The 12626-nt window shown below is 36.1% G+C and overlaps 1 protein-coding gene across 1 annotated transcript in view; it reads left to right on the forward strand.

Moving 5' to 3' along the window:
• ABCA2 (ATP binding cassette subfamily A member 2) overlaps positions 1 to 12626 on the forward strand; it is a gene marked incomplete in the record, with an annotated part of 2505641 nt that overhangs the window by 2084262 nt on the left and 408753 nt on the right. Inside the window, 1 exon segment of the mRNA XM_044058216.1 lies at positions 10767 to 10882. Coding sequence (XP_043914151.1) covers positions 10767 to 10882 — 116 coding nt within the window.

A 12626-nucleotide genomic window follows, 5' to 3' on the forward strand; every position in this document is an offset into this window, starting at 1 on the left:
TCATGTAGCCCCTGGTAGGTTACCCTGGGTCTGTATACTATTCTCCGTGTCCTCACTGTGGGTTGGTGGACAGCATTCATATCCTCATCACCCTCAGCCTCTTCCACAAGTTGTTGTATGATAGCTGTTGCAGCCCCTATCATTTTGCTGTTGTGAGTGTTAAAAGTTCCCCGCTTGTTTACACCGGTGGTGTAGAGTGTGCCACTAAAACCAGAGGGGAAGGTGTTTGCATAGTTTATAGTAGTGTTCTGGGCTGGGCTGGTCTGCTGCCTGTGTAACTGACCAAAAAGCCAAATCGACAAGGAAAACAAAAGGCACCACGACAAATGCAGCAATGAGAGGCAAACTTGGAATGAATGAGAAAACAATAGCGTAATAAAATGTAATTCACCGCTTTCGTCCGAAGACTTCATCAGAATAGGTAAAAAACATCACAAAGCAAGTTTAAATACACCCAGAATTAATCAATCAATTAAACAATTTAATACATAATTATAAAAATCAACTGTTAATCTTTCAATTAAAAAAGGAGGCAATGGTGTCATTCCTTTTATGGAGATGTAACTTCCTGTGTTTTAATTGAAACATATGTGTGTGTGTGTGTGTGTGTGTGTGTGTGTGGGAGGGGGGCAATATATGACACCAGAGGAAGACCTGTACACACTACTAGCTAAATGCAGTTTGTTAATACACAAACAAGGGTGAAACAGTTCACAGACTCGATTTCCTGCCTTCCTTTTGCCTTATTACTCATTCCTGAGTTGTTTTATCAGATATGAGTTTTGAATTCCTGGCACAATTACACTTTTCATTCCTATAAATAGAATAAAAAAGAGTGGGTCAAACACCTGACCTTGTGAAATAAGTTTCTGGAATATGGGCAGAAGTAATAATGATGTTCTTTCAGAGAACCAATATGTAGTACTTTGTGCAGATGCAGACTTTGGAATCAGATTTGTAATGTAGACTGTCATAAAAGCTTTGGATATATTTAGAAATACTGAGCCAACATGTTTGTCCATGTCTATCTCTTCAAATAAGTATTCAAGAACATTAAGAAAAGTGCTGCCTGTGCCATACTAAGATTGAATCCATGCTGTCTATTAGAGATTGCATTAGAGTTAAGAAATTCAGGACCTGTATTTCAACACATTTTTTTAATAATTTTCAGAAGTGTGAATACTAATCAGATGGATTTATTAACTGTTCAAGAAAGCTGAGGAACTACACTCCTTAAGTAAAGGGACAATCAGTGATTTTTTTCTGATAGATTAGAGCCTTATATTCTTTTATGGCTCTATTTTAGTATTGTCACTGGATAGGCAGTAGGGTATGTCTTGAGTTTCAAATATTCCATTGGGGGATTGGCCATAGAAGAAGAACTTGGTTTTAGGTTGTTCAGTGATTTGAAAACTGCTAATAAAAGAACATTTTAGATTGGATGAGGAAGCGGTTTATACGATTCATAATACATTTCAAGACAACTGTCGTGATGATTTACACTATGCTACTACCCACCATTAAACTGTACCCCCTTTCTCTAGGAGGGCTAGACCAGGCAATCCCAGAGTGAATTTGTGGGTGTCCATCCAATTGTCAAGGCACTAGTTCAGGGGTGATAGTGTAACCACACTGCTTAATATGCCAGGGTAGTTTGTTCTATGTATGGGGGAGGCATGGTCTCTCCATGATGTTTTATTTCTCTGCTAGTGAAGATTTAGGCCCCTAGTTCTAGTGTTTGTGGAACTATAAGACTTGTGGAGATGCAAGAAATCCAGGACAACTGGATATCTAATGGCACAGATAAAACATAGCTCTCCCCCAAGTGTCTGTAAGATACTGAATAAAGGGACAGTGTTTCCAGGCTCTCTTGATAACTAAGGGTCTTTAAGCTTGTGAACCTCTTAATTAGGAACTTCCTGAGTTTATTTATATGTCTGGTGACATGCATCCAATAGGTGTGGTTGTAGTCAATAATTAATTTGCTCAATGCTGACTGGAAGGAGGCAATGATGTCTTTAGAACTGGACAATAACCCCTTGACAGTTAACTACACTAAGAAAGATTTTCTGATTACTGTTGTCACATGATGTTCAAAAGAGAGACAAATTATCAACCCAGGATCCAAGCTCCCTAACAACATTTTCATATTGAAGTGGGATAGTATCGGTGTTGTATGCTGGGGGAGGGTGTTGTCTAATAAATGAGACAACACTGCACTTTTTCTTATTTAGTGTAAGCCATTTTCTAGCATACCAGTTATTCATGTGTGTAATTTTTTTTCAATAATTTTTATTTTTACATTAATAAATGTCACAAATAAAAACTATCTTACATGACCGTATACATATATACATTGATGTCAAATACCACAGGATATAGGTCGTACAACATATCTATTTACACTATGTACATAGATGCTTTCACTGTCAGTTCCACAGTTATATAGACAGTATATACATTCATAATATCCAAGTTATTATTTAATATCTGAACTTGTATGTGTTCTTTGGTTCCATTATATTGTATTTCTAAGTTGCTGTGTGATGAATTATGCTAATATGATATTAAAGGTTTGTTCCCAAATCTCTCTGGATTTCATGTTTTTGTTTATTTTATCTATTATTATTTTATGAACTAAAAGGTGTTGTATAGCTACTTGTTTAAAACCCTCCCAAGAGATATTTTTCGTATCTAGCCATTTAAAAGCTATATACAGTTTCATTAGTAGGAAAATTGTTAAAAGTGTATTTGCTTGTTTTCTTGGTATGTTGGGTGGGAGAATGTGTAATAGAGTGAATTCCCAAGTTAATGTTGATGTTTGATAACCTGTTTTTTGTAATTGTACCTTGAGAGAGTTCCAGAGTTTATAGACACATTTACAGCTCCAAAATACATGGATTAAGTCAGCTATCTGGTCCTTACAGTGTGGGCAGAAAGGTGATTTTGATGTGTTAAATTTGTGTAGGATTGCAGGTGTAAAATAAGCATTATTATTGATCATGAGCTGAGTGTATGCTAACTTTTTGAGGGGTATAATCTTCAGTGTTAGATTGATTGCCTGGCTTATTTGCTGATCATCTATGGATGGTTTAATTTTTCTCCAGTAGTTAGAGAAGAGGAGGTCTTTCTGGTATTTGATTTCATTTATTATTTTATATGAATTAGTAATAGTTTTCTTTGTTGTGATAATAGTTTTCCAAAACCTGCTACAAGTTTCTATGTCACTATTGGTCATAGTAACATTTTGGAGGTAACTGGAACACAGTTCTTTGATTTGTCTTAGAATTATTATGTGTGATTTAGGGAGGTTTAACTTGGTCCTCATTTCTTGTATTGAACAGTTAAGGTAGGGATACATATCTTGGATTGTTTTATCTTTCAGTCTGGGAAAAGGGACTAAGTCCAGCATCTTATTGTTTATTTTTAAATTTGGATTTTTATGAAGGAGTTGCAGTATTGTCATGGCTTGTCTAAGGTTCAGGAATTGAAAGAGTTTTTGCACTAAGTTGATAGAATGTTTTAAGGGCTCTTTAATGTTATAAGTTTGTATTTCTTTCTGCTTCAGGAATGGAAGTGCTTTGGGATTGAAACCTAGAGCTTTAATATAGCTATAATAGATTGTCACCCAAAGAGGAGACCAATTTTCCATTGACTGGTTATGTTCAGCTATTCTTAATATTCTGCTGGTGTTAATGATCGAGTAGTACATTTTAAAATCTGGTAGATTTAGTCCTCCTTTGCTTTTGGGAAGTGTTAATTTTGAATAGGAGATTCTGTTTTTTTTTGGGGGGGTTCCCGTATAACTTTTGCTAGGAAGGTATGAATTTTTTGAAGAATTTATTATGTATTGTTGTCTGTGATGTCATGAATATATACATTAGTCTAGATAAAATGTTCATTTTGATTATTGATACTTTGGCCAAGAATGGTAGTTTTAGGTTGTTCCATCTTTTACAGTCTTGCATTATATTTTGCCATTTAAGGTTTACATTGTGTTGGTAGAAGTTTTTGTTATTCTGGAAAAAGGTGATTCCCAAATATTTAGTTTCTTCTTTAATTTTTATTGTGTTTAACAATGGTATTAGTGAGATGAGTTTGGGTGTTTTTAGGGGAAAATATTAGTTTTATTGAGGTTTAGTTTGTAGTTAGACATAGTCGAAAAATGCTCAATTGCAGCTATTATTTTGTTTATATCTGAATTTGGTGTAGTGCAGTATATGTTCAGATCATCCGCAAATGCAGTGAGGTATATTTTGAAGTTGTGTATTGATGGAGGATTGTGGTATGTATTTTGTTTAATGTATAGAAAGAGTGTTTCTAGGTATAGGTTAAACAGGAAGGGTGATAATAGGCATCCTTGTCTTGTTCCATGTTTTATTAGGATCCTATTTGACCAAGTTTTATTTATATATAGAGATGTGTATGGGTTGCTATAGAGAGTTTGGATGATCTGAATGAAGTTATTGGGTATATTAAAGTAGGGTAGTGTTTGGAGTAAGAATTCTAGATTAACCATATCAAATGCCTTGTGAGCATCCACTGCCATTGTGTAGATATTGATATTGTATCGGTTAGCATAGGATATTAGTGCATCTAATGTTAATGTATTGTCACTAGTCTGTCTATGTGGTGTAAAATCGGATTGTTCTGGGGAAATGATTTTCTCTATCAGATTTTTCATTCTGTTTGCAAGTATAGAGGTAAATATTTTAGTATCTATATTTAAGAGGGAGATGGGTCTGTAGCTGTCGGGGTTTTGGGGGTCTGTGTGCTCTTTTAATATAAAGATGGTTTTAGAGGCATTAAAGTGGATATCATTTATTTTATAGTTTATTATGTAATTCAGTGTATAGTGTAGTAGTTTGGCTATCAAGAGGGAAAATACTTTGTAAAATTCTGATGCGAGTCCATCCGGACCCGGAGCCTTATGCGCTTTTAAGTGTTTGATTGTTGTAGTAATTTCACTGATGGATATCGGTTTAGTTTTTTTTTTTTTGTTGGTCTAAATTGAGTTTAGAGAATTTCAGTTTTTGAAGGAAAAGAGTTCTATCTTTTGGCTTACAGTTTTCAAGAACTTTATGGGTTTCTTGCATGTTGCTGTTTGGTTTCTTACAGGTTGCTGTTTTCAGCTAAGAAACTAAAATTGACTTACTGTGGTGAATGGCTTTCTTTATTTTGTTTTATTCAGAATGAAAATTACAGTTTTTGATATTTGTCAAAGATGCTCATGGTGGATAATCACCATAGTTATTTGTGTTGTAGTCCAGGGTAAAGAGCTGCTGTGTATGTTTTGTTTACCCTCAGAAGTGCACACTTATTCAGTGTTGCTATGGGTACTGGATTGAAGGGGTAACATCATCCTGAGTGAAGGTAAGTAGAAGAGTTCAGTCAGCACTGACAAGCTGCTATAAAATGCAGTCATATGACTCTGTTACTGTAGGAAAATTACAGTACTTGATTTTTGCTGAAAAATCAAGTATTTGCATTATTTCTTTTTCTGGTGAAGTTACAGAGAAGCACCATGTTGAAAACTAGTGCTTACAGTTATCTGCTTCTAGTAGAAGAATCAGTTCCCATCTGATATGTATACCTAACAGAAAGAAGAGATAGAAGAGAGGAAATATCATAGCTCTCGAGTGCCTCAAAGGCTGAAGGCAGAATCTGTTATAGCAAGAGATATAGACATGATCAAGGAGTACATGATGCAGGCATGATAGAAAGCATTTTTTCTCAGACTTTGCTATACATGTACATTCTTTTTTTAAACAACTTGTTATTAATTAATTTAAAAACAAACATTGTACAACATTATTTAATGATAAATAGAACAAACATGTAACTATTTACAGCTGTCCACAACAAAATCAAACATAGAAAACTAAATCATTAAAATTTATCAAGTAAATCACTGAATTTTGACCAAAATCTTAACTGGTGAATAATATTTGAAGTTCTCATTTTGGCAGTTGGCAATTCTTTTTTACAGACATTTTTTTTTTTGCTAAATTAATGAATTCAGTGAAAGAAAGAGTAGTTTTACATTTCCGATTATTTGTGACTTGTTTACTTATTGTAGCTAAAATGGACCTAAGGAGAGGCACCTGCCACCTAGGATCGGAATCCGGAGCTGGAGCATTAAATAAGATCAAGAAGTTAGAAATTGTACAATTATCTGTCCACAAAGTTTGGGCAACATTTCTAAATTCAACCCAAAAAGGAGTTACTATTTTATAATCCAATATCATATGAAATCAGTCTGCATTAGAGACTTCATTACACCTCCAGTAATTAATCATCCCATAGTTATATATTAAAGCTACTTTATGTGGAATCAAAAAACTCTGTGAAGAAATCTCCACATATGCATTTTCCAGTAAAGAGAAGAAGTAGATTATACTGCAGGTTTAAAAATTAAGCATTTATCTTAATCAGAAAAGACCCTCTCATTAATCTTAGTTTAGTAATTCCAAAATAATGAATCTGTGGAACAAAACTCTTCTGTTATTATTTTATAAATTATTGATATATATATATATATATATATATATATATATGATTTATTCTTATTTGAGTTACTATTAATTCTGAAAAAAAATCTCAAGATTCTTTGGAATATGTTTTGTTTGAAAATCCATGGAGAGTTTGATTTTATCACTAGCATATTTTTTCCAAGATTGTATAGCCAACCAGTTATTTTTTCTAAACAATGACTTGCAAGAAGATACTGTATTATGTGATTTATTTCCGATTAAGAATTGATGCCAGAATATTAAATATGAATCTCTAATGTCTACCATTTTGTTTATTTTAAAAGTTCCCAAACAAACCACAGTATTTGATATAGGGAACAATAAAAACAATAAATCTTTAACTATATAATTAGAATTCATGAGTCTTTTAAAATTTATAAGGATGTAATCCATGAAGGGAGAGGAATATTATTTTTTCTTTTCATTTACGCGTAAGTCTTTCAAGATCCAATAAAATGTAATAATTACAAATTTACAGAAATATTCTACAACATGGCTGTTATTATCATTTATTAATCTTTCATGAATGGGTTTCTAAGTGGATTGGTAAGAGGAATTTAACCATAGAGAGATTCATTTTAAAATTATGGATTTGGCTTATAATTCAACATTTGGAAAACTTAATCCACCTTCTTGTCAACTTTTAGCATGCCAGTCAAAGGATATTCTTGCTTTATTGTGGAACCAGAGATAAATTAGCGATTGTAGATAGAAAAGTATTTTTGGTAGGATTATCATTTTTATTAAAGTAAGTCTATCTTCCATTGTAAAAAAATTGTTCCAATTAATTACTTTAGTAAAGGTGTCTATTAAAGTAATATAATTTACTACCATTGAGTCTTTTACAGTAGATTTAATTATAATCCCAAGATAATTAATTTGTGAATTGTCCCAAATTAAATTGTTATAATTTTTTTAAATAATTATTACCTTTCTTATTAATAAGTAAAGTTTCTGTTTTATGAGGATTAAACATGAAACCTGACACACCTTGCTTCTGGCCATCACTTCAGCTAGACAAGTTTCAGAGCTATGAGCACTCATGGCTGTAGAGCCCTTCATCATTTTCCATGCTGACACGGTCTTCCTCAGGACTAACCCATCCTTCATGCCTAAAGTGGTGTCCAGTGTGGCTCTCAACCAATCCATTCATTTGCCCACCTTTTTCCCTAACCCACAAAACAAGGGGGAAAGAATTCTGCCTTCTCTAGATGTGCACAGACAGCTCAGATTTTATCTGGATAGGACTAAATCTTTTAGAAAAACTGACCAATTGCTAGTCAGCTTTGCAGCAGGGGCAGAGGGCAAGGCCATATCCAAACAAATAATCTCCAAATGGATAGCACACTGCATCCATTTCTGCTACAAACAGCATGGGAAACTGCCCCCAAAGAGGGTCAGGACTCATTCCACCAGGGCAACCTCCGCCTCTGCAGCTTTTCTCAGAGAGGTCCCCAACAGGGACATCCTGGAGGCTGCAACATGGACTTCTGTTCATACCTTCACCAATCATTACCACCTGCCTATCTTCTCCAAATCCAGGGCAGGCTTTGCCACCTCAGTCTTGCAGGGCATCCTAGCCAGAACCCAATCTTCTTGACTGCCTCGATCATTTTCATCAGCTTTGGGAATCAACCCATTTGAGTGTATTCACTGTTGCAGTCCTGGTTTCCCACCCTCCATCCCCCTTGTCTCTCTCTCTCTCTCTCTTCCTCTCGCCTTACAGGGAATTTTTGGTATTTACTTTCTACTGGTGGTATTCTTCCACTATAACCTAGCTCCCTATTTGGGGGGGGGGCTCATGACATTTGGGGTAAGAAAAATTGATGTAATGGCATCGGCTGCCTGATTTTATACCACTGGCGACCCAACGTCAGTCCTGGAGCAACAGCAACCTATGCAGAAATACTAAGTCTCTGGTATTTGGGCCAACTGAAGGCTACCCCTGGCAGGATAACCCGTATGTGATGACTGCAACTGTGAATACACTCAAACATCTACATTTATGGTAAGTGTACACAACTGTACTTTTAAGCTACTCCTGTTCAATGGATTATTAAGTCTGCTGATGTTCAATGAGAGACAATTATATGTTGACATTCATAAGAACATGGAAATGCACTCGTGTAAAATGATTTTGCTTAAAATATAATAACCAAGTACTAATAATTGTTATTATGGAGAGATACAAAAAAAAGAAAAATTTCAAACTTATATACATTCAAACCTCCCACCATGGAATGAAAATTCCCCTGATTTGATGATATAATCATACAAATCACATACCAACCAACCCATCCCAATGTCACCAAGCTAAACAATTGCTACTGTTTCTTAATTTAAAACATTGTTATTAAAAATTATAAAGTATTAATTTCAGAAATATTAATATTTAAGATCATATAAATGTTGGAAATGTTAATAAAGAATGATATGTATTTCTGAATGTATCAAAAATACCCCAGAAATAATGCATTTCAAATTTCTCTGTTTGATCAAGACATTTTATAGTCATTTTTTCTAATTAATCGTACAATAGAAAATACTATAAATATCCTTGTATTTAAGCAATAAATAAAACTGACAATATCTATAACACATTATCCTATAGACATCATAACATCAATACATATCAAGATCACTTGTCATAAAACTTGTAAAGCTCATTTAATAACATGGGTGAAAAGGTGAAAGTAATAGAATATGGATGTATAATTAAAAGGTGCTACAATTTAAAATTACATAATTGTGTATATTGTATGTGCTTATATATGCATAATATATTTACATGGATGTGCATACATATAACCATGTGTATGTGTTTGCAAATTATGAGTAGGTGCTTGATAAGTATATTAACAGTTAAGATAGTGAATATGTTGTATTTATCTATGCATGGTAGTAAATATGCAAATGAGTTAGTGTTTTTAAGTGAATGTTTGTTTTTAATGAATGCATGTATGTTACTCTCAATACCTGCAGTACTTGGAATATACATTTAACACCTAACTTCTGTACAGGAAGCATTATTTCATGATTATATTTTAATTATCAACAGTTAAAAATTTGCTTATAGTACTTTTTATTGCCATATTCTGAAATGTGCAGGTCAAGTTTTTGTATTCGTCGTACCAAATGGTGTACATCTACCTTCTGTTTAAATTTTGTAATTAAAACTGAAGTGGAATTCTAGAATGAGTGGAGGAACAGAACACATCTAGAAGGATATGGGGAAAAGTAGGTTGCTGGTTAGAAGGAGCTACAACTGTATTTGAGTGAAATATTCCAAAGACTTGCTGAACTTAACATTTCCTATCTCCTGACTGATATGTTTCTGGTTTGAAAATGTATTGACATTAGTGATGTATTTTTCGGAAGTCTGCATACTACAGTCAGCATGACAGAGCAGACATGATGCTGCTTTGATACTGGCAATAAAGGTTCGCTAAGTGTCTCCGTGTTGTAAGGCTACTTGGGGGAGGGAAAGAACTTTAAATGCTGATGTCCAGTTCTTCTCTTGGGGTGAATTTGGGTTTTCATACTGCCAGCCATCATCCTGCTGCCTGCCAAATATCAGCTTTCCGCAGCCATTTAGTCCATTTTCAGTCTCATGACCTAGTCAGCCAGTGGGGCTTGGAGGTTATAATTATGGTCATACCACCAGCGTGGTGGCTGATGTGCATGCCCACAGGTGCAATGCATTCCCTTGTAGGTGTGCACATCCCCATACATGCCCCATGAAGGCTAACCAATGAATGCATCTCGGAAGCACCAAATGCACATTCCTGACCCATATAGTACATTATACGCACCTCTCTCTCTTCAGTAGTTGCAGGCACTGTAGTGTGATAAACCCACTGGGATGGCTGGTCCACCATCAACCACTAATCTCTTCCCACTGCCATCTGGCTCCTCCCCTGCCTGAGTTCCTAGCTGATATCTTATTGTCTAGGTTGTAGTCAAGGCGTCATCCCCTATGCCATGAATCTAGGAGCTGCTGCCTGCTTTTTGTGTGATTTTTGAGCAAGTTACATAATCAGCCTGAACTTTATGTATGTGTACTGAATATTTATTTAAGCATAGTTTGTGATAAATTACACTGTTAATCTCCCCCCAAATTATGATGTACCAAAGGCATAGAGCAGGGTATGTACTATAGGCAAAAAGCTGGCATTGATCCTCTATGAAGATGTGTTCTTTAATTGTTCTTTTTGTTTTGTTTTGTTTTTTCAGCTGAATTACCTGGTTCCGGCAACATGCTGTATAATCATTCTGTTTGTCTTTGATCTCCCTGCCTACACATCTCCCACCAACTTTCCAGCAGTTCTTGCCCTTTTCTTGTTGTATGGGTAAGTTGCATTCTTTCAATAACTTTATTGACAGCCATATAAAACTGTAAATGTATTTGTTTTTGCAGCCTTTTTGTATTCATTTAAAATGACTGGACACAGCTGTGACCATTCTGGTGGTACTAAATAGGTTTTACTGAAGCAATTTTAAATGTTCTGAAATATTGATTGTGTCATTATTCACACTAACTCCCACTAGCAGTGGTCAATACTGCAGTAATGATGAATCTATGGTAAAAGACTGAATATTGCTTGATTAAAAACTGTGCTGATCACAGAAACTGTGATTGACAAGGTTTTCGTAGGTTCTACTTAACTTCAAGGAACTGTGACTCCTTTAAATAATGGACATATTTCCTGTCTCTCATCTAGATGTCTAATCTTTGCTTAAATTCAGACATTGTTGGACTGTCTAACAGTTAGAGGATGACAACAGCAGACCCTAGCAGTGGTCGCAGTTATAAGCCCGTCTACAACACATGTGGGGTTCAGTGTTACACTTAATGCTGTCATGCATTGTATTCCTGCAGTTATTCTGAAGCTCACTTCCATGAAGCACATGCTACATGCAATCAATACAGGCTTGATATGCAGTAATAATTTGCCCCGAATAAACCTGTAAGCTAAACTGTATGAATTCAGCTTGATCAGTCTGTCTGAATGAGTTGTCCAAAATATTTTCCAGCTCTTAGCTCTTTGTAGTCAGCTCTGATGTTCTGTACCTCAAGACAAGACAAATCCTGACCACAGTGACCTAGTTCAAAGAAAGGCTGTTTCTGTCAAGTGTCTGTATTCAAGCACTTGCCATCTCATTTTAGACCAGATTCCTAGTAGTGAGAACATCATATCCAGTGCTCTCATCAGTTCTGTCTGCTTCTGCTGTGCCACCTGGCTTCCTGGTAATCAAACAGCAGACTATGCTTCCTGTTTCACCCATGGAAGCCTGAGCAGGCATTTACTGCTCACTCCAGTCACCTGCAGAGGCATGAGCAGGCCTTTACTGCTCACTCCAGTCACCTGTAGACACATTTGCAGGCATTTACTGCTCACTTCAATCACCTGCAGAAGCATGAGTGGGCATTTACTGCTCACTCTAATTACATGTGGAAGCATGAGCAGGCATTTACTGCTCACTCCACTCACCTGCAGAAGCATGAGCAGGCATTTACTGCTCACTCCAGTCACCTGCAGAAGCATGAGCAGGCATTTACTGCTCACTCCAGTCACCTGCGGAAGCATGATCAGGCATTTACTGCTCACTCCAGTCACCTGCAGAAGCATGAGCAGGCATTTGCTGCTCAATCCAGTCACCTGTAGAAGAGTTTTCAGGCATTTACTGCTCACTCCAGTCATCTGCAGAAGCATGAGTGGGCATTTACTGCTCACGCCAGTCACCTGTGGAAACATGAGCAGGCATTTACTGGTTACTCTAATTACCTACGGAAGCATGAGCTGGCATTTACTGCTCACTCCAGTCACCTGTGGAAGCATGAACAGGCATTTAATGCTCACTCCAGTCACCTGCAGAAGCATGAGCAGGCATTTACTACTCACTCCAGTCACCTGCAGATGCATGAGCAGGCATTTACTGCTCACCCAGTCACCTGCAGAAGCATGAGCAGGCATTTACTGCTCACTCCAGTTACCTGCAGAAGCATTTGCAGGTATTCATTGCTCACTCCAGTTTCCCATCCACCTAATCCAGAACAGCTGGATTTGCAAGTCAAACTTGTCCAGGTAGAGT

This window comes from Protopterus annectens, chromosome 16.part0, assembly GCF_019279795.1.
Source record: "Protopterus annectens isolate FY-2018-M chromosome 16.part0, PAN1.0, whole genome shotgun sequence".
Lineage (NCBI taxonomy): Eukaryota > Metazoa > Chordata > Ceratodontiformes > Protopteridae > Protopterus > Protopterus annectens.